Source organism: Chrysemys picta, chromosome 4 (genome assembly GCF_011386835.1).
Source record: "Chrysemys picta bellii isolate R12L10 chromosome 4, ASM1138683v2, whole genome shotgun sequence".
NCBI lineage: Eukaryota > Metazoa > Chordata > Testudines > Emydidae > Chrysemys > Chrysemys picta.
Genome location: NC_088794.1, coordinates 70,450,103 through 70,472,622, shown reverse-complemented (window position 1 = coordinate 70,472,622; position 22,520 = coordinate 70,450,103). Strand labels below are relative to the sequence as shown.

Genomic DNA, 22,520 nt, shown 5'->3' with positions numbered 1-22,520 from the left:
GAAGTCTTTACACCCACTCAGATCCACCACTTAATAACCTTTTGTGTTGTGCTATCTTCTAAACACATACTCATGGCACACTTCCAGAGAGCAATTTAAAAGAGTAAAAGGCTGAATAATACTGGGTAAAAACAATTGGGATTTCAGTTTGGCTCTAAACACTGGTGACTTTGCTATTATTTTCAATTTAAAAAAGGATAGTCTTAATTTCTTTTAGTTAATTGCTATGATATATTTGAGCAATTGACTGAGTGTGTCCTGTTATCCAAAACCTCGATTTCCCCAATGTTTCCATTCTGCTTTTTATTATTTTTAATCTGCTTTCTCTAAGCTGTATTATCATATGTGAATTCCAGCTGCATATTTTTAAAAATAATTTATTTGTAACTGTCATAGCTACCTTATGAATAAGTTATCAACCAACCCTGAGAACTATACTGGCAAATATTTTTTTTAAAATAATATTTATACGACTATGAATATTTCCCATTAATGCATTTATCAAACAGTTGCAGCCATTCACTTAGGTTTAAGAAAAGATTTCCTTTCTATTAATGCCTCCTCCCCTGCAAAAACCCAATATTAGTTGATTTTTTAATACTAAAACAGCAGCATTCCAACTAATTTTAATTATCTTTTACGACAGCAATTTCATCTTATATAACCCCTTCTGCTAGGAAAGGCACTTAAAAATACAGACCCTTAATAATATACCCAACTGTACCAAGCTAATGATGAGACGTGAAGGGAAAAATTAGGGCGTCTTCAATCATGATTTAAAAAGTGGCACTGTTCCTGATATCCTCAGGCAGGGAATTCTAAAAAGGGATTATGCTAAATTGAGGTACCAGGGTGATGGGATTTTGGGGGAATGGTGAGACAAGTGACCTCAGCTGACACATGCTGGGTGCAAGAGGGTGACCAGATTAATTGAGGCTCAGGTTGTGACAAGCTTTACAGGTTTAAAAAAAACCAGTGTCGCATAACTAGATTTATAATTGGTTCATCTGAGCTTGAACTGAAGTTGTGAGAACATTAACAAGAGAGAGGGGATGTGGAGAAGTGAGCACGAGCCTGGCAATATTCTGAAGGTGATAGAAGGCCAAATTCACCAAGTCAGAGCACATTTTAGCAAGCAGATGCCCTGTAAGAATGGCTGCTTGCTGGGCTGTTCCCAAACATAATAGAGAAAATAAGCACTTCAGGCATATTAGAAGTCCTTAGACTGAAGACAACTATCATCTGAAAGCGTGCCAGTGAGTACTTCTGCTTAATGTACCCAATAGGTTAAAAAAAACTTCAACCCCAACAGCATTAAAATGACCATTTATACTTTCAAAACAGCTGTAACAAAACACCATTTTCTCCAGTAGAGAGAAGTTGTTTATATTTACATGGCTGGAAAGCGGAGGAACATGCAGGTCTGATTTTGCTTTTTTAATGGGTGTAAAAGGGGACGATGTGGCCTGTACTATAGAGAATACTGTGCCTGCCTGAGCCACCATGGCCTCTAGAAGCTTCCACACAGCTCATGCCACACTGCTTTCCAGCCTCAGTTTAGTCTTAACAGGAGTTGGAATTGGGAAGATTACAAGATCCATATGATCATGTGCAGCTAAAATTCAAGGAGTTTCTGGACAGTTTCCAAAGGAACAAACACTGGGAGAACTTAGGTTAAATCAGTAAATTAATCATTCGTTTAGCTTATCCAGGGCCAAATCCAGAGGTGAGTCTAAGTAGGTGTAATTTACACACAAGTATTATAATTTATTATTAATGTTACAGTGGCTTTTAGGAACCTCAATCACGGTGCTAGTGCCTGACCACTGGGGAGTCTATATGTTAGACAAGAGCTAACATCTAAGAGGGAGAGGGAAGATAATTTAATTCACACTTTCTTTCATCTTCTCAAGAAGTATGTTGTTCTAGCTAAGGCCTAGCCTACATATGAAACGTTTACCAGTAAAACTAGTTCAGGTAGGGGTGTGATTTTTTTTTTTAAATCAGTATAATTATACTGGAAAAAATCCTAGTGGATTTATGGATATATGTATATAGTTATGCTGCTATATAGCTAAACAGATGTAGTTATACTGCTATAAAGGTGACTTATTCCTCTGCCTGTACAGAAATAGCTATATAGGTATTAAAGCACTTTTGTACAGATATAGCTGCACCCACCTGCAGGGATTATGTTGCTTTGATTATGCTGGTATAGTTAAAGAAGTACAACTTTCTAGAGTAGGCAAGGATCTAGAGTCTCTTTAGATTCTCTTAAGGCTTTTTTATCATTCATTTATTTATTATGTTTTATTTTTGTCACAGTCAGTGGCAACTAGCCATTTGGAGCATCCAAATAGAAACTGACAAAATGCTAGTAGAAATAAGTAGGCTTTGAGGCAGAATTTGAAGATGAAAGGCTGTGGAGAAATGAGTCTCTCTCAGGCATGGGGTGCAGTGGATCTGTGTGAAAAGAATGCACAGTTGTGAATGGGAGGAGGAGACTAAAGGAGCTGAAATCAAGTGAAACTGGTAAAGGATGGAGTGACTAGGAACAGTTAGAAATGAGAGGCAAGATATAAGAAGGGCAGAGTGATCGAGAACATTGAAGATGAGGAGTGAATATGATAGGAAGCCAGTGGAGCAAGAATACTCTGATATCTGGGGAGGTTTTTTTTAGGTTGTTTGGGACTCCAGGATACCTCTTATATTCCATTATTTAGAATACTTTACTTTTGTGGTATCACCAAGCTTTCAACATACATTAAGATCTGCTGTGGGCCTTTCAGGAGCTTACCAGTGAGGCTGTTAGTCCTGCTGGCAAAAAAAAGTCCTAGGTCATTTAGACCGGAGGCTAACATGACTGTGGACAAGGGGAAGGTACGGCATATGTCTTAAAAACAACCCATACCCCTTTTTCATGTTCCACATAACAGGCAGCATCCATTTCTAGTGGCAAGGGTCAGAGAAGAGAAATTTTGGAGTTGGGAAGGGGAAGAGGAGTTGTGGGATGTGCTCCCCTTCAAAGTGTTTGCCATTCAAGATGAAATTTGGCACAATGTGATCCCAAATAAGAAAGCAAATAGGTTTTGAGAGGAGTTTTTTAATGGCAGCATTTGATTCTGAAATTAAGCCCGGCAGGTAGAAAGATCCTGCATGGATTTCCAAAGATATTGCCTATTGTTGTGCTGGAACACTTTTTATTTATTTATTTATTTTTGGTAAATAAATGTTACTGCCTCCCATTAGATGAGCACTGGAATCTCAAACAACTAGTGATGACGTTAACCCTGTCTAAGAAGGTTATTTTAAAATGCATGCAATTACCAATGGGTCATTTGAATTGTTTTGCCTGCAAGGTTATTCTGACAGGCTGCATATTTGTATTACACCTAGCAGCCTCAAAGATAGGGGTAAAAAAACCACATAATTTCATTAGGGAACCAGGCATCGAAAAAGGAAGATCTGGACAGTCTTATTTTTTTTTTTTTTTTAATTGCTAATGTTTTTACAATATGATGGGGCGGTCTGAGCAATCAGGTGGAAGACTCAACTCAGTGATTAGACTGGTGAAGGGAGTTGGTCTGCATATCAATATATACAGAGGGTCATATTCTGTGTCTGCTTACTTAGGTGCTTATGGAGTTAACACAGTGAAAATAATTAGTCCAATTAATCCCAAGGGAAAATAGACACAACTCCCTTTGCCGTAACAGGAGTTGCACCCACTTTACGTTAAAGATGAAGTTGGCTTGATATGACTCAAAACAGCAGAGAAACTGAACAGAGTACATCACTGTAAGCTGTGTATAATATATATTTGTGACAATATGTTTCCACAGTGGAACTCTGAGAGGGGAAGTGGGTCCATTCAGTGTAAAGATCCACATGGCCAAACCACATGTAGGAGAGGAGCAGCTGGCTACATGAGCTAATTTGCTCCCAAACCCAGCATTAGGTACTACCATGTCTATTTGCGTTCCATAGCTCCGCAACACATTGTGGCTGAGGATTCATTCCTAGAGTCCCACTGTATTTCAGCACATTTGCAGGTGAGGAAAAACTCTTTTTGAGAGTGAGTGTTGCTTTTTTCAGCATACAGATAATATTGTTTTAGCGCTAGAAACGTACCGGGGTACATACTCAGTATGTTAATTTATCTTGCTTTCTTTCATCTTGGAGCAGGCTTGATTTTTCAGGGTTTACTTCCGAATTAATTTGCCTTCCCTATTACACCTAAAATGGATTTCCCCCAACTTTTAACTGAATTGAATGTGTTTACCTGATGTACATTTAATAACTCAATAGTATTACAATTTATGTATATTTAATTATTTTTATAGTAATAACATTTCTTTTCCCTTGAGACTCTAATTTTCTCCTGCCTCCCACCGCGCACCTCTCCCCCCACATAGATGTTGATGTCAAGGAGGGCTGCACAAGGATAAGGTCATTCATAGTGATATTTTCCGGCATTTAAAAAAAATTAGGAATGATTAGATAGCAACTCTTCAACATTGAGGCTGATAGGGGACTGTCCTATGCTGATTACCTGGGAAATAGAGGGCCACATCCTCTGCTAGTGTAAATTAAGGCAGCCCCATAGCGGTCAATGGATCTATGCTGATTTGCACCAGCCAGGCATCTGCCCCAGAGTAGTGCTTCTGTTTCCATTTTTATTATTAACATCACCTTTTTGAGTACATGAATCCTACTTTAGGGACAGGGAAACTATAAACCCTAAGTGGGCTGCTATATTGTACTGAGCATTGCACTAAGGAGCAGTACCCTCGGTCTCCTTATGAAACCAAACTCTACCCCATAATTCAGTGATCCTCATTGAAAACCTGTAGCCCAACTGTGTCTTTGTTATTGTAGAGAACTAGCTTATGCAGATGGAAGTTGGTGATATGTGAAGGATCATTATGCTGTGTCAAGTTTCATTTTAAAGACCATATGTAGACCTTTTTCAAAGGAAAACAAACTACTTCACCAGCCTAAAGAGAAACATAAATCATGTATTTTTTATCACCTCAAAAGACCACCAGAAGATGAGCTCTGATATTTCAAATACGACAAGCAATCTATACGCATGAATCACAATGAGTTCTATTACACCCATGCTGATGCATACTACTGAGTGGTTTATGGATGCTACTCCAACGATGTTAAGTAAAAAAACCAAAGCTTTTTGTCGTGGATATCTAGTCCTACACAAGACTTTGCCAGAAATTGTGGGCTAAGTAAATGGCCCTAGCACTACTCCTCAGACTTTGTCCCAGTAAAATACTGTTGCCAACTTGTGACTTCTGATCACTACCCCCTGAAAAAGCAACACATTGATTAGGCTTAAAAGTACTACAAAGGCAGTGGAGAATATAAAGAACTGAAAGTTGTAGCCCAATTTTTTAATGGTTATTAATTATTTTTGATTTCCAATTAATTCTCATTTAAAGATCTGGGGGATTGTGGAGTTCTAGTCTCTGAATTAGGCACAACAGAACCAAGGTTATTAAGTTCAGTATCTGGTTGGGAACCTCATTGCACAATGAAGCAAAGTTTTAACAACTTTTATTAACACAATTAGCAAAGACGCAAAAGCTACAAACCTCATAAAAAGATAGCAAAAATGCAGCATTAAGGTGATGTCTCATGTATGTACTCATATACTTACATACTCACACCCTTCTTTGGTGATCTGGTGCCAAGAGACTAAGAAACTGCTCTGTCCTTGGCATGCCAAATGATGGTCCAGGTCCAGATCAGTTGATGACAATTTCCTGGTACAAGTGCTGGAGGAACCAACTAGGAGCCATGCTCCTCTTGACTTGCTGCTTACAAACAGGGAAGAAATGGTAGGGGAAGTAGAAGTGGGTGGCAACCTGAGCAGCAGTGACCATAAGATGGTCGACTTCAGGATCCTGACAAAAGGAAGAAAGGAGAATAGCAAAATACGGACCCTGGACTTCAGAAAACAGACCTAGACTGCTTTAGGGAACTGATGGGCAGGATCCCCTGGGAGGCTAATATGAGGGGGCAAGGAGTCCAGGAGAGTATTTTAATGAAGCCTTATTGAGGGCACAGGAACAAACCATCCTCATGTGCAGAAAGAATAGCAAATATGGCAGGTGACTAGCTTGGCTTAACAGTGAAATCTTTGGTGAGCTTAAACTCAAAAAGGAAGCTTACAAAAAGTGGAAATTTGGACAGATGACTAGGGAGGAATATAAAAATATTGCTAGAGCATGCAGGGATGTAATCAGGAAGACCAAGGTACAATTGGAGTTGCAGCTAGCAAGGGATGTGCAGGGTAACAAGAAGGGTTTCTACAGGTATGTTAGCAACAAGAAGGTCAGGGAAAGTGTGGGACCCTTACTGAATGGGGGAGGCAACCTAGTGACAGATGATGTGGAAAAAGCTGAAGTACTCAATGCTTTTTTTGCCTCGATCTTCACAGACAAGGTCAGCTACCAGACTGCTGCACTGGGCAACACAGTATGGGGAGGAGTTAAGCAGCTCTCAGTGGTGAAAGAACAGAAAAGCTGGACATGCACAAGTCCATGGGTCCAGATCTAATGCATCCAAGGGTGCTGAGGGAGTTGGCTGATGTGATTGCAGAGCCATTGGCCATTATCTTTGAAAATTTGTGGTGATCGGGGGAGGACTTGGACGATTGGAAAAAGGCAAATATAGTGCCCATATTTAAAAAAGGGAAGAAAGAGAACCCTGGGAACTACAGACCAGTCAGCCTCACTTCAGTCCCTGGCAAAATCATAGAACAGGTCCTCAAGAAATCCATTTTGAAGCACTTGGAGGAGAGGAAGGTGATCAGGAACAGTCAACATGGATTCACCAAGGGCAAGTCATGCCTGACCAACCTGATTGCCTTCTATGATGAGAGAACTGCTCTGTGGATATGGGGAAAGCTGTGGATGTGATATATCTTGACTTTAGCAAAGCTTTTGATACAGTCTCCCACAGTATTCTTGCCAGCAAGTTAAAGAAGTATGGATTGGATGAATGGACTGTAAGGTGGATAGAAAGCTGGCTAGATTGTCGGGCTCAATGGGTAGTGCTCAACGGCTCGATGTCTAGTTGGCAGCCGGTATCAAGCGGAGTGCCCCAGGGGTCGGTCCTGGGTGCGGTTTTGTTCACCATCTTTATTAATGATCTGGATGATGGGATTAATTGCACCCTCAGCAAGTTCGCAGATGACATTAAGATGGGGAGAGAGGTAGAGAGGTTACCTAGAGAGGTGGTGGAATCTCCGTCCTTAGAGGTTGTTAAGGCCTGGCTTGACAAAGCCCTGGCTGGGTGTTGGTCCTGCTTTGAGCAGGGGATTGGACTAGATGACCTCCTTAGGTCTCTTCCAACCCTAATATTCTATGATTCTATGATCTCATGCCCCACTCCCCCATCTTAGATGGTGGTCTGGCCTATTATAGGGCCTAGAGCCTATCATGAATATTAATTTAAAATGTCTATCCTCCCTTGTCCATATCTAACTTCCTCACCTGAATAATGTTGGAGTTTCTCTTTCCTATAGATTAGTATATTAATAATGTCAACTAATTATCATATACACCTCTACCCCGATATAACGCGACCCGATATAAAACGAATTCGGATATAACACGGTAAAGCAGCTCTCTGGGGGGGCGGGGCTGTGCACTCCAGCGGATCAAAGCAAGTTCGATATAACGTGGTTTCACCTATAACGCAGTAAGGTTCTTTGGTTCCCGAGGACAGAGTTATATCGGGGTAGAGGTGTACATCAGTTTGTTGCCAAGGCAAGTTCACGGTTAAGCATTTGCCAACATTTTATCCTAAAATATCCAAGCTTAGCATCAGTTCAGTGTTCTTGTGATTACTTGGTATCATTATGCATAAACTCCCCACTTAAGCTATTCCCTGTTCCCCAAGACTCAGGGTAACTGTTGGGCCATTTACCTGGGCAGAAGTTCAATAGTCTCAAAGTTTTATGCTAACTGCTTAGTTAGTGTCTTATGAGATACAGGCCTGACTAAAATAAAATGCTAATGTAGCTAGCTTTATGGGCTACAAGGGGCAATATGGAATATAAGAGAAAAAGGCACAAAACGAGATTGAGGATGGGCCTATGTGAGTGGCAAAAGAGGGGAGAGGGTTTCATCTCACTCCTTACACCTCTTTTGCCAGGCTCAGACTCAGATGAAGTCTTTTCACTACCTGAACATAAGGACTGCTGCTGCAAACTAGTAATCAAATCGACTTTTGAAATTCTTAGTCTCCTTTATGAGTTTTAACAGGATCAATGTGCCACACAGATATTTTGCTCGGGGTTGTAAATTTCCTTTTAACCACTGGTAACCTGGAAGCAGCCTTATTTATTTATTTATTTATTTATTTATTGGGGGGTGGGGAGGGGAGGAGATTGTTAGCATTTTTCTTATAGTGAATCAAAATGCCAATTAATTTCTCCATCTTCAACATTTTCCAATACCTCCATTTTTATTTTTTTGGGTCATTATCCAAAGACTTCCTTAATGAAGCTAGAGACAAGTGTGGGCAATTTTCAGGTGAATTGGTTTCTGTTTTGATGTTCTTGTGTTTTTTCAGTCATCTTTCTCTTCCCTCTTATGCCAGAAAATTAGTAGACATGCAAGAGCAAAATCCCTCAAAGCTATGAGCCAAAAGCCTGTTAAAAAGAGGCAGCAAGTGTAGCAGTGTATGTCCCAGGTGGCCCTAGCATGCACTGATGTGATAAGTAGACATGGGGGAATTTTTCTTGGCATTTGCCTTTTGTATCCTGCTGCTTTTGACATTTTTATACATTTTATCAAGAGGCTCAGCATCAGAAACAACAAGAATGAGGATAGCGGGCTAGCTCGAGGTGTTTGTAAGGGGAGGTGGAGTCCTTTGCTTCCAGGCCATCATTTCAAATTCAGCCCAGGTTGGTAGTGATCAAAAGTCAGTACCAACTAATAGCTGTTTGGTGGCCAATATGAAATGATTTAGTTAGTGGTCCCAGTCTAGTTCCTCGTGGACAGCTGTCCGATAGCATAGAAACCATGAGCACAATTGGCATGTTTGTTGAAACTCACAGCACAAAGCCTAGGGACTGTATCAGCATGGAAACAGAACTGCTTTCTCACCCTTACAGGTTCCTTCAGACCAGAGTTGTGGCATGTGGTAGGAGAGTTCTGGGGAAGCATGCAGTGTTGCTGTCTGATCTGTACCTATACAGTGGAGATAGAGACTTCAGTCTCCAGTGCTGCTGTCAATTCAGTTTCTTGAGCATGGACATTCAATAAAATAACTTGTAAGGAGAATGTAATAAGAAAAAATGGGTCTGAGTCTCCTTTCACTTACGCTGACATACATAAATCAAGAGTAAATCTTCTGAAGTCAATAGAGTTGCTTCATAGAAAACTGGTGTCAGTGAGAGAAAAATCAGTCCCAATCAGAAAAAAGCCATTGTTCAGTCCTAAAGTAGAAGTACCTTATATTTTGGGGGAAAAGATTGCCTCTAAGTGAGCTCTACAATATTTAGTTAATGGCAGTTTTAGTCCCCCTTCTCTGGCAACAAAAATTGTTTTGAGTTGTGGCCTTGCAAGAGATACTGTGATCCACTAATAACAAATAGAGTTGCAGGGCCAGGTCCTTGGCCCTGCTAAATCTGCTTTGTCCCACTGGGATGATGCAAAGCAGATAAAAAGCTGGTTTAAGTGGCCATGTGAGATTCCTAGTTGTGTAGGAGAATTCTTCAGTGGCACAGCGCTGAAGTAACTGGTCCAGTTCTACCTACCTTCTTGTAGTCCACAGCGTAGGGCTGTATCAGGGGAATGGAGACATGACCTGAAGTGCTGTTGTGTTATAGTGATCCTAGGCTCCCGGAAGGGCCCCTTGGTAGCTGTTACAGCTTGTGCAAATTAGGAACTTGCAAAATCGGAGCACCTTTTTGCTACATAAAAATATTTCATATCTGTCCAGCACTACTCCTGACTGATACACTGTGAGACTTGGTTCACAAAGTATCATTTTAAGTGGAGCTACTGCGTCTTCATATTCTAGCTTCTTTATGGGGGCAGAACTAAAGTTGTCTGGGTGTATTGTTTGGGAAGCAGTACCTGAACTATTCATCTCCTGGTTCTTTTTAGTTTGTGATTATTTTTGTTGTAATGCTAACATTGTCTAAGAAAATATGGGGCAGGACCTTAATTCAGTATTTCCTGGTTTTCCAGCAGTTAACTTTAGGGTTTGGAAGTGTACAGCAGAGCGACATTATTGTGTTTCAGCAGCCTTAATTCCACCTTAAGAAAGCTTTTGCTACTAAATTTATGCTAGTATTAGAGTTTGACGTTGCTTTTTTGAGGTTCTTCTGGGGCTTGTAATTGGAATTTCTCTTCTCTTATTTCAGAATTGAGTCACTGTGAGCATTTAACTGTGCAATTGACTGGTTCTTTTCCCACCCCCCCTCAGATATTGATGAGTGCGCTGCGAAGATGCATTATTGTCATGCCAATACAGTGTGTGTTAACCGGCCTGGATCATATCGTTGTGACTGTGTCCCTGGATACATCCGTGTAGATGATTTTTCATGTACAGGTGAGCTTTTTAAGTCTTTGTAAGAGCACCATGGTACTCTATTTCTTGTGTACTGACCAATTCACTAACAAATCACCCCTCTGGAATACAAATTATAGTTGGCCCTGAGCAGGTATGTAAGTGGGTGAGAATGCACAAGGAGCCTTCCTTCCTTTGCACACTTTTAGGGGACAGATACAGAATGACCCAAAGAGCTCAGGCACTGTTCATGGTTAACACCATCAGTTTAGGTGGTCTACCTGGGAGGAATGAAGATGGCAGTATGGCATCTGTCCATCTTACTTCTGCATTGCATGTCCAATGGAACTGACTGAGTGTAGGGGAAGCTCATAATGCATCCAGTTTCTAGCCTTGAAGGGTACCATGATGTTACTCCACACACCCATCGCTTCACTAAGGCTGAGAATTATCCATCCCATGCTTCAGACCAGGGCAATGTTTTTTGGGGTGGGGAGAGGAGAGGGTATTCCACATGTTTCTGAGGGGAAGAAGGAAATGTTTCTCTAGCAGTTCTTTGGAGTTGCTCAGTGGTTTGAAACACCAGAAATAATCATGGAGGAGATGAATTAATGAACAGAGTCAAGGAGCAGTGGTCAAAGATGTGAAGCTGTAGGTGAATTGTATAGGTCATACCAGATGAATACTGATTAAACCTTTATTCCACACCACACAATCCTGTATTCTGTAGAGGCTACGTTTGCTGCAGATAAACTAATCAAAAATGTTAGCGAGTTTGACAGTTTTACTGAGATTAAATTTTGTATCCTTCTGCTGTAAAGCCAGTGGCCTTAGTTGCCATGAGTCCAACACTACAGGGCTCAAAGGAAGAAGAAAATTATAATCACTATAACAAATAAAATGACCTAAAATTGTTTTACTATACATAAAAATATCATGACTTTACAATCTGATATCTCAGATATTCTGGGACAGAAAGATATAATTATATCAGTTTACCACATAGATACCATCCTAGATGTAGTGATATTTGTGTCCATATCTGTATAATGCCCTTAAGCATTTGTTTGTCTGACTGTCTGGAAAATGTTAGTAGAAATATGAACTCCCAGCATTAACACTGTTTCTAGGTCTATGACGCAGATTACTCAAGGGTAGAGAACAAATACAATAGTTTTATACATTGAAATAGATAATTTTTTAATAACTGTCAGCAAAATCAGTCCTTAAAAGTCTTAGGGGATCTTGGATGACTCTTTATTTCCATGTACACATCTGAAGGAGGTTTCACTGACTATCAGAAAAACTATTTCTCCAGAATGTGAGAGTCTCTTGAAGTGCTCTGTCCTATCCATACCTGAAATAACCTCTTTCAATGAGAGCCCTCAATCAAGGCTGTGTTCAGAACTATTTTGGTGTGTCACAGCCTCATATGGTAGGGGCAGCATCAGACACATTTACTGAAATAGAAATAAGAAAACTTGACACAAACCCAGGTTTTGATATTATATTGGGCAGTCTGTTCTCTCAAGTAGAAAGATGGCCAAGAAATGTTCAATATGAGAGTGATTATTCCAGGATAGAAATCATGCTATAATGTACACATTATCCTTAGGGAAAGTCATAGACACTATCTATTTCATGATGACAGCATGTCTTATCATTATATCTAGCACCAGGTAGCTTATAGAAGCTTTGGAAAAGTCCTCCTCACTTCTTGACAATTTACGTTCAACAGACATTTTTTTTCAGACACTTGTGTGTCTCTAAAGCCCTTTCTCTGCCTTGTAAGTAAGCCCTGAGTTCTCGTTGATCTTTTACAAACTATCATGCAGGAAAAATGTCAGACATTGAATTTTGTAGGGTGCTTTCTTCTGACCCCTTGTACACCAAATAGGGTAATCATTTTTATAATGATGGTAAACCTTTTTGATAGTCTGACACTAGTTTTCTAATTCCCTAATAATCCTTTCATTCCAGCAAGACAGTGTCATTAGACATGGAAATGATTTAAAACAGAGTATTTGTGATTTACAACAAAAGTGTGGAGTAATAAGACAAGTGCTTGACAGTAATGGGTGAACAATCATTTACTGCATAGACACACACAAATCTCTGTAAAAGTAAGAAATAATGGAATGAGTGAGAACAAATATTCCATGCAGTTTTCATTACCTTGCTAAAACCATTTATTTTTTGGCATCATGAGTAGGAATACTGAAAGGGAGCATGCATTCCACATAGTTTAGGAGAAGCTTGGTTGAACTGGTAGTTCATAATTAGAAATAATAGCGAGTTAAAATGATAAATGTATTTAAATTAAGTAATTGCGCAATGGAAGAAATATTCCTTTCTTAGTATTTGCCTTATATGAATGTAGAAAATAAATGTAGCAAATACTTAGCTTATGCTTCCAGACATCAGTTGCTTCTACTGATGTCTTTACAAGCAACATTGAATGCAGCAATTACTCAGCTATCTAATGTATTCCTAGTTACTGAGTCAAAGCAAATGGGAAGCTCTGGTTTTGGTGAATTATGTATTTTGGAACCCATCCTGAGAGCCTTGCGTATGTGAGTATTCGAATTTCTTCAATGGTACCACTTATGTGTAAGGCAAGCAAGCAAGCGTGGTCTCTTTAGTCCCAGAGACTTATCAATATAAAACTTCCTGGGTTTCATATTTTATTTTTCAAGATATGGGAACAGTGCTGAGTTTATTTTATATAATACTGAGCTAAAAGCAGAAGTTCTAGTGCATAGAGTAAGTAGCATCCTTCTTCTGGAATAACTGGCAAAGGGCCCAATTGTGCAAAGTACCGTGAGCTTTCAACTGCTACTGAAGTTATTGGGCCAGATTCGGTGAAGTTCAGAGGACCATCAATTCCCATTGATATCAATGGGAGTTGAAGGCACTGACTACCCCAGAGGAAGTGCTCAGAAAATCACAAGATGTACATTAACGATTAAGGCATGAAGCTGTATATTTAAAATGATAAACTGAATGCAAGTGGTGATTATCTCAAACTCTGCATTCAGTTTTAAAATGATATAATGTAGATTGGAGTCACTAAACAGCCTTAGATCTCATATAAGTACAAGAGCTGGTGTGATGGGGTTCGCCCCAGGGTATTTTCTCATCATTCTGTTCAGTCCTGTGATGCTCTTGACCTACATTCATCAGCAAAGGTATGTTAATATTTTGTAGTCTCCTATTCCTGGAGCTGTGAGTTGTGTATGTTAATTAAGCCTTTTGATGAAAGACAGCTTTATTAACAAAAGTTATTCCTCAGTAAGAAGCTTCTTGCAATCTTACTTCGTTATATTCACATGTTGGTTAACTACTGTAAGTTAAATCGTGTCCCAGCCCACTCAGTAAGTGGGAGCAAAAATACTTCTTTGTGTCTTCAGTTACTGGAATCTACTGACTAGAGAAATCTACTTCCAAAAGTGGCACCATAGTGTGAGATTTACAGTCCATCTGTACCATTTGCCAGTTAGTGCTTGCTGTTGACCACAGCATACTAACCTGCTGGCTGATAGCGATAGCCATGCCATCTAATAGGTAAGCCAGGCCACCTCGAGAAAACAGGTGGATGCAATAGCTGCCTTTTCCTAGCCATATATTTACTTTTGTGAAAAGATTCTGCCCTGTTGCTTATATTGGAAAAGAAGTCCCCTGTGATCTTTCTTGCTCTAATACACTGGCACAGGAGTTATTCCCAAATATATACTACTCTTTTCTTTCCTAAAGTGTTGTTATGAATCTTGTATTTTCATTTTTGAAGGGTTGCATCTATCCTTTGAGATTTTAGATCTTATCATATAAGTGACTTTCTCTGTATCATTCTGTGCCACAATATATTGCTTCTAACCTGCCTTCTCCCATTGCATCAGCTGAATGAATCAACTGTTTTGAAGTCTTCAAATTCTAATATCTAAACATATAATATTTATATGTAGAGCATGCAGGGTGAAGTCTGGCCTAGCACATATTAACACAATATGGGCCTCTGTTATGCAAGAGATCAAACTTATTATAATAATAGTCCCTTTTGGTGATAAAAATCTATGACTATCAGAGAAAAGGTAAACCTAGATTTGACAAAGGATTCATCAGGGTGGGAGGAAAATCTGAAATCTTCATAAAGTCATGGTTTATGGATTATTGTAATGTAATCTAATGTGGAGTCTTTGCAAAACTCCCACTGCAGCCAGTGTAGTTGCACCTAAATGAAAGCTGTACAAAGGCCTCAAGATTTGGCTCTGTGAGTATAGCAAGCATTGAAACCATTGCAAAATTGGCAGTTTTAAGTTTGAAAAGCGAGTTTTGTATTTGTACCTGGGCCGACTTAGCACGTAGATACCATGGTGATGGGTGCTATAGACTTGCTGATAATTTAGATAGACAGAATAAACTTTCAGATTTCATTCCTGCTTAGTGAATGTTATATAATTGTAGTGTTTGACTGAGATCATCGCAGCTTATACTGTTACCACATCACTTAGCTCAGAATTGCCTGTCAGTCTTTGTTTTGGTTTGTATTCTTCGTATTATTTCTTTTTTTCTTTAGCTTTGCAGAAGCGATGAATCATAAACAAATTACATATTTCCAAGCAGCAAACTCTTGTGTACTGTAACGCGACTGTTATTTTCAAAATATATCATTTACCCTAGTATTTTTTCCTCTTGTGAAAAAAATGACTTTTGATAGAAACACAGTTTAAAAAATAGCCTTACGATTTAAATGTTACTTAAGTTGCAATTTGAGGTATAGTGTGGTGAGACAATAGCAGATAACAGAACCTAATGACTTTTGTGGGTTATACCTTAAACCCTTTCCCATTTGTTCTCTGTGGTATTTGGAGTAATATGTAATTTTGAATCTAATGCTTTATCCAAAGTGATCACAGTGCCTCCTGTATTACTTGATGTTGACAATAAGCAGAATGGGAGTAAAGCACAGAAGTACCTGGAATTCTGAAAAAGCTGGGCTTTGATGGAACAAAAACTCCAGAATAGTATCTCAAAATTACAGGAATTTGATCCTATAATTTGAGAAAAAGTTGGAGAAATTGTTTGCACTTACAATAATCAGTGTCTTTACAACATGGCTGTTGTACTTTACCTGTCAGAGCCCTGAAGTGTTGTATTTGACCCAGTAATAATAAATAATAATAATAATAATACAGCAGCTTTCACAAAGGTGAAGCGGCAGTCTGAAAGGGCAGACAACCAGCCGGTTAACCAGAATCAGTGTGTTGTTGAATAGGTCTCAAATGGACATTTTCAAATCCAGGCAACAAATAGATACTACAGCCATTCCTGCAAGGAAAACACTATCACTTAAATCTATTCCGCTAAACCCATTACGTCCCCAGCTTGTTGGTGAATTAAATAACCATTCAAAGAGGAAGCATGAACATTTTAGGTGTAAAGGCACAGATTTGCAAAGGTCTGAACAGTGTGTGGTGCATTTGCATAAACCAACACATATCATAACTAAAAATGTGGTTGTCTAGAATGAAAGAATTGAGAGAAATGAAATGACATGTACTGAATTAAGGCCTAAAATTTGGGCCAGTGAGCAAACAAAAATGTTCATCGGTTGAAAAGCTTCCAAAAATATTTAGAGGGGATGTTTAAAACATTCGCCCTTGGTGATATATTGAAATATGTTTCTTGTGGATAAAAATATTATTTGGCACTTATCTAGTGCTTTATAATTTCCAAAGAGTATCCAATTATTAACTAAGTAATCCCAACCACAGCGCAGAAAGACTATTACAGAACTATTTTTCCCATTTATAGACTGGGAAATAGACCCAGCTCCAATTTATTTATTATAAATGTGTATTGTGTTAGTGACTAGAGGCCTCAAACAAATCAGGTTCCCACTGTACTCATGGGAATGACTATCCCTGCCTCAAAGATTTTACAATTATTCTCCCATCTGGAAAAACCCATAGAAAATGTTTAGTATGGAGGAAATATCATAAAGGATATAAAAAACTGTATAGTACCCCAGTGTATTGGGACCCCGAGGACAGAAATTGCCCTCTTGTCGTCCCTCCCCAAGCTGTCTTTAGGTTTGTATAGCTATGCACCTCCCCTTTCTCAGGGATGTGTCTTAAAAGTCCTATTTAGTCCTAAATGCTTTTGGAAGCTGATGAGACAATGTGGGTGAGATAATATCTTTTACTGTACCAACTTCTGTTGGTGAGAGAGACAAGCTTTTGAGCTATACAGACTCTTCCTCAGGTCACTGGTCTCAGGCCACTCTTTCTTCCTTAACCAGAACTGGAGTCTAGGAAGTTTCAGTGTAAATTTATGTAAGGGTTATTGTTAACACAGAATATGTGAAATGTAATGTCTAATATACAGCATGAGATTAAACATCTAATCCCACATGCTGAATTTTCAACTTTGAAAACTAGTCCCTGAGCATCCTGAATGGAAATACGTACCCTGTTTTTACTGTTTTTAAATAATTACAAAAACAACTCTCTGACTGTGACTTCATTGCCTTCCTAATACATGTAACACAAACATTAGTTTCCTGGTCTCTTTCCTTCTGGAGATCCCTGTATCAGGTGTTGGAGCGAAGGACAACACTTTGTTTCTGGTGCTAAATGGTACAATATTTTGGTTTACAGTCACGTTGGCACTTTTTCTTACAACTGTGAAGAAAAATGTGAGTTCGTTCCTGGAACCTTTAAAATGCAGCTACATTTGTTTGAATCCCTAAATTGGCTGTTGGTTAAATTTAGCAGCATGAAATCTGTATGCTGATGGGCATTGCCATCACCAGCGAGCATTCATCTGCTCGGCAGGGCAAGTCAACATAAGACAGAGGCAATTTAGAATAAATCCAGCCAAATGAAAAAGGAGGCACCATAAATAAAATCACTTCAGATGGCTTAATCCAAAACCCATTAGCTCAATGGAAGTCTTTCCATTGCCTTCATTTGGCTTTTTATCAGGCCTTAGTAGTAATCACGTGCCCAAACTCTATTTATGACTATACTAAGAAGAAGAATTTGTTTGTATTTCCAGATCACTTTTTTTCTAAGGCCTGGAAAGTGGTGGACTAACATTAATTAATTATGCTTCTCAGCACTCCTTTGAGGCCAATACATATTTTAATCTCCAATTTGCAGAGGGGAAGTTGAGGCACAGAAAAACTGAGTAACTTGCTTATAGTCCTACTGAGGCAGGGATGGCATTGGAGACTCCATTTAATCAAACCATAAAAATTCTAGGTGGAAAAGACCTAGAAGTATGTTTACAAGAATTGAATCAACAATGAGATTTATTTCATATGAATTTACATTCTGTACAAAATCAACACAAATACATGTAAACACACTGTTCATGATCTATTGTTGTACCCTTGTCCTTCTCTCCTCATGCTCTCCATACAATTTTGTAAGCTTCTTTTTGAATCATCTGAAGTTATGCCCCAATCCTCCAAGCTTTAAATGACTCTCTATATTCTTTAATTTCCAACCTACCCCATTCACTAAGTTTGATCACCAGGCGCAGTGTCTTCCTCCCTTTAAAAATTATCAGGTCAGACTGGCTTGTTGTTTGTTCTCAAAGCCTTTCACTATTGTGGGAAATATATGCCAAATAAACCGAATCTATGGTTGCAGTGACATCTGCCTCGCTGGTAAATTTCTGACTTCAAACTTGAGACACAATGGAGATACACGTGGAGGCAGTGCTAGGTTATCAAGAATATTTGGTTAATCTTTCAAGTCTTCTTGTCTAATTCATTTACTATAACTAATACTACTAAAAAACTTAATTATAGAACAGCCTGACTGAAACAATGTACATATTTAAATTTCTTGAAACTGTGTTGCCCTCTAATTATTAAGACTAAAAATTTAGATAAATATGTATGATACAGTCTAGGATAATTAGTATTTGTTAGGTTTTGGTAGCTGCCAAGTTTTGTGCAGCTCCATTTGTGACGACATAATTATTTAGTGAAGTAATTTGCGTATTTAAAAGAAATTTGCTTATGTATGTCAACGTCAAGTTAAAAAATTATGCGGTCTTATTGCTCCTTTAGCTCCAGTGAGTGAAGCTCTCTGTTTATCTACAGGGAAGCAGCAGGGCATGCTTCTCACATAAACTGCTATACCAGCATGCCTCAGCCTTATCTGGGAGGATTTCCCCTAGGAGATACAGGGTAGTTCTGTCTTCATGGCCCATGAAGTTCTTGTCTTGTCTCCTGAGTCTGTCTATTAGTGCACAGTGTGGGAGTGCATTTGTGACATGGGGGCTGGATCTGAGACCCAAAAAAACTCATTTCCTATAGGGCCACCAACATCCATTAGAAGGGAAAAACTTGTAATCCCTGCTGAGATGGACTGGAGTCAGACTGGTGACCTACAGACACATGGTGCTGAAGCAGCCAGTTCCTCTTCATGAGTGAAGTTTGCTTTCTGGAAAGATAAGACTTGTTAAATCTTTTTGGGAAAAAATCCATCTTCCCTTTTAATGTGGAAGAGCTTTGGCTAACAGGCAGATTTACTTGGGGCATAAGACAGACAGCCTTTGGGCTGAGAGAGAGAGAGAGAGGTTTTGTTCTGCCATGTGGGTAGTTTGTAACATGAGCTTTTTGCCTCCTAGCAATGCTTCTGGACAGAAAGTAGTTGGGATGAAACTTTCTTTATAGGAATATTATTACTTTTAATAAAAAAAAATCCATAGCTGGGGTTTTACACCTTTCTACAAAGTGTCTGTTGCTAACCATTGTCAGAGAAAGGGGACTAGACTGCGGACAACAATGGCCTGATCCTGTCTTGCAAATCCTTCTTGTAGTCAATTGGATTTATTTATTTATATTTTTCTTTTTGTGTCAGTAATTTTCCAGTAAAGTTCAGTTTTATGAACAGCAGCTCAAATTGGGGTTAAGATCCAGTTAGTGACTGGGATACTCACTAGCTTCGGCCAGTAGTTGAACTTTGTTCTCCTGGAAGGAAGTATCAGAGATGGGTAATGGCTGGAAAACAGAGCCACAGGTAAAGGAAAAGAGTGGGTGTAGGGAGAGCTGACTGACTTGAATGGTGCTATGCAGTGACAGAATAACTTTATTTTTCCAATCTAGTGGCACTAAAGAGCTGTTTTGAGCAAAGAGCAAATTCATTTGACCTACTATGTGCTTCTCAAAATTAAGATAGCAATTTCTGAAAGTGTATTTGTGCTAAAAGGTAGATTACAAAGAGGAAAACATGGATTCCTTTTCTTGCTCAATTAGGCTGTATTTTAGTAAGGCCTGAAAGTTTGTTTGTATTTAATTTGTTTATTTTTTACCTTTTAGAAATATCTCAGATGTTGAATCTTCTGTCGGATAGGCAACATACTAAACCAATTTGCAATCCCTCTATTTCTGAGTTTTTTTTCTATACTAGAAAAGAAATGATACACACAAACTTGTGTGCCAGAAGCAGGGAGAAAGAGCCCTGTCGTTGGAACTTTCAGTGGTTTCTTTTCGAGCACTGAAGATATCCTTTCACTGAAAGATGTCTAATCTAACTTCAAAAAAAAATCAATGTTTTACTCCTGCTGTAAACGTGCCTGTGCAAAAAGCAAAGATGCTCAAAATGCAGTCACATTTCAACTAAATAGCTGTGAGACTCCTGCCGCAATTCTAAACTTCATAGTATTTATTTTCATAGCAAGGAAAATAGCTGAGCACAAAACCAGCTAATATTCTATACTGGTGCTTCGGGATCTACATGCTTGTAGGAATCTATGAAACAATTCCATTTATGCTTAAAAAAAAATCTTACAATCTTAGCCAATGGCTTTATTTAAAATAATAAAAATTAATTGGGGCTGGATTATGGCCTTTGTCTCTGAGTTGATATTGCCAGTTAGAGGGTCTCCTTTTGGGCAGTTGTGATATGGACATCTATCCCCTAAGGACTGGACAGAGATCATAGCTTTATTGCACTGAAATCATTAGCAATCCTGAAATTAGATCCACTTGGCAGACCTATGAAGAAAGCTTACATTAATGTTGCTTTTTCTTTCATACTTATTTTCTCCCTTAGAAAATACATATTTGATGTTCACAAATATTTCTGATATCTCTATCCAGGATTTAAAGAAATACAAAACAAAACAGCCCCATCCCAGTTGTAAAATGTACAGTTGATTTATTTGAATTAAGAACGCAGACAATATGAACACTCTTATCACAAACAGAAATCATGGGTCTTAAAACTGAATTGTTTGATCTCTGAGGGTATGTCTACACTACGAGCGTAGTTCGATTTTACTTAAATCGAATTTTTGGAATCGATATTGCAAAGTCGAACGTGTGTGTCCACACTAAGGACAGTAATTCGACTTTGTGAGTCCACAGTAACGGGGAAAGCATCGACATTGGAAGCGGTGCACTGTGGGCAGCTGTCCCACAGTTCCCGCAGTCACCGCTGCCCATTGGAATTCTGGGTGGAGCCGCAAATGCCTTCTGGGTAAAAAAAATGTGTCCAGGGTGCTTTTGGGTAACTGTCGTCATCCGTCCATCGCTCCCGCCCTCCCTCCCTGAAAGCGCCGGCGGGAAATCAGTTCGCGCACTTTTCTAGTCAGTGACAGCGCGGACGCCACAGCACTGCGAACATGGAGCATGCTGCGACCATCGCTGCAGTTGTGGCCGCTCTCAACGCCTCGCAGCTTATCATCCACCTTTCCCTGAGGCAGATGCAGATAAGTCAGGCGAGGAGGCTACGGCACCGCGGTGAGGGCCTGAAGTCTGAGAGTAGCACAGACCTCTCAGAAAGCATGGGACCCAGCGCCGAGGACATTACGGTGGCAATGGGTCATGTTGATGCCGTGGAACGGCGGTTCTGGGCACGGGAAACAAGCACTGAGTGGTGGGACCGCATAGTGCTGCAGGTCTGGGATGAATCCCAGTGGCTGCGAAACTTTCGCATGCGGAAGGGAACTTTCCTTGAACTTTGTGAGTTGCTGTCCCCTGCCCTGAAGCGCAATGACGCCCGGATGCGAGCAGCCCTGACTGTCCAGAAGCGAGTGGCCATAGCCCTCTGGAAGCTTGCAACGCCAGACAGCTACCGGTCAGTCGCGAACCAGTTTGGCGTGGGCAAATCTACCGTGGGGGTTGTTGTGATGCAAGTAGCCAAGGCAATCGTTGATGTACTGCTGCCAAAGGTAGTGACCCTGGGAAACGTGGAGGCGATCATAGATGGCTTCGCAGCGATGGGATTCCCAAACTGCGGTGGGGCCATAGATGGAACTCACATCCCTATCCTGGCACCGGACCACCAGGCCAGCCAGTACATTAACAGAAAGGGCTACTTTTCCATGGTGCTGCAAGCACTGGTGGACCACAGGGGACGTTTTACCAACATCTACGTCGGATGGCCGGGCAAGGTTCATGACGCTCGTGTTTTCAGGAACTCTGGTCTGTTTAGACGGCTGCAGCAAGGTATTTACTTCCCGGACCACAAAATAACTGTTGGGGATGTGGAGATGCCTATAGTCATCCTCGGGGACCCAGCCTACCTGCTAATGCCCTGGCTCATGAAGCCCTATACTGGCGCCCTGGACAGTGAAAAAGAACTCTTCAACTACCGGCTGAGCAAGTGCAGAATGGTGGTGGAGTGTGCTTTTGGCCGTCTCAAGGGGAGATGGAGAAGCTTACTGACTCGCTGTGATCTCAGCGAAACCAATATCCCCATTGTTATAGCAGCTTGCTGTGTGCTCCACAATCTCTGTGAGAGCAAGGGGGAGACCTTTATGGCGGGGTGGGAGGTTGAGGCAAATAGCCTGGCTTCTGATTACGCACAGCCAGACAGCCGGGCGATTAGAAGAGACCAGCGGGACGCGCTGTGCATCCGGGAGGCTTTGAAAGCTAGGTTCCTGAGTGAGCAGGGTAACCTGTGACTTTTAAGTTTGTGTACAGAGAAGCTGAACCTGCCCCCGTTTCTTTACCC

General features: G+C 40.1%; 1 protein-coding gene across 10 annotated transcripts in view; it reads left to right on the top strand.

Moving 5' to 3' along the window:
• NELL1 (neural EGFL like 1) overlaps positions 1–22,520 on the top strand; it is a 435,745-nt gene that overhangs the window by 181,382 nt on the left and 231,843 nt on the right. For 9 of the 10 annotated variants that reach the window (XM_065592563.1, XM_065592572.1, XM_065592571.1 and 6 more), the window contains exon 13: positions 10,462–10,587. The exons of the other annotated variant lie outside the window; for it this stretch is intronic. In XM_065592563.1, coding sequence (XP_065448635.1) covers positions 10,462–10,587 — 126 coding nt within the window. The remainder of the gene's footprint in view (positions 1–10,461; positions 10,588–22,520) is intronic. 10 annotated transcript variants of the gene reach the window in all.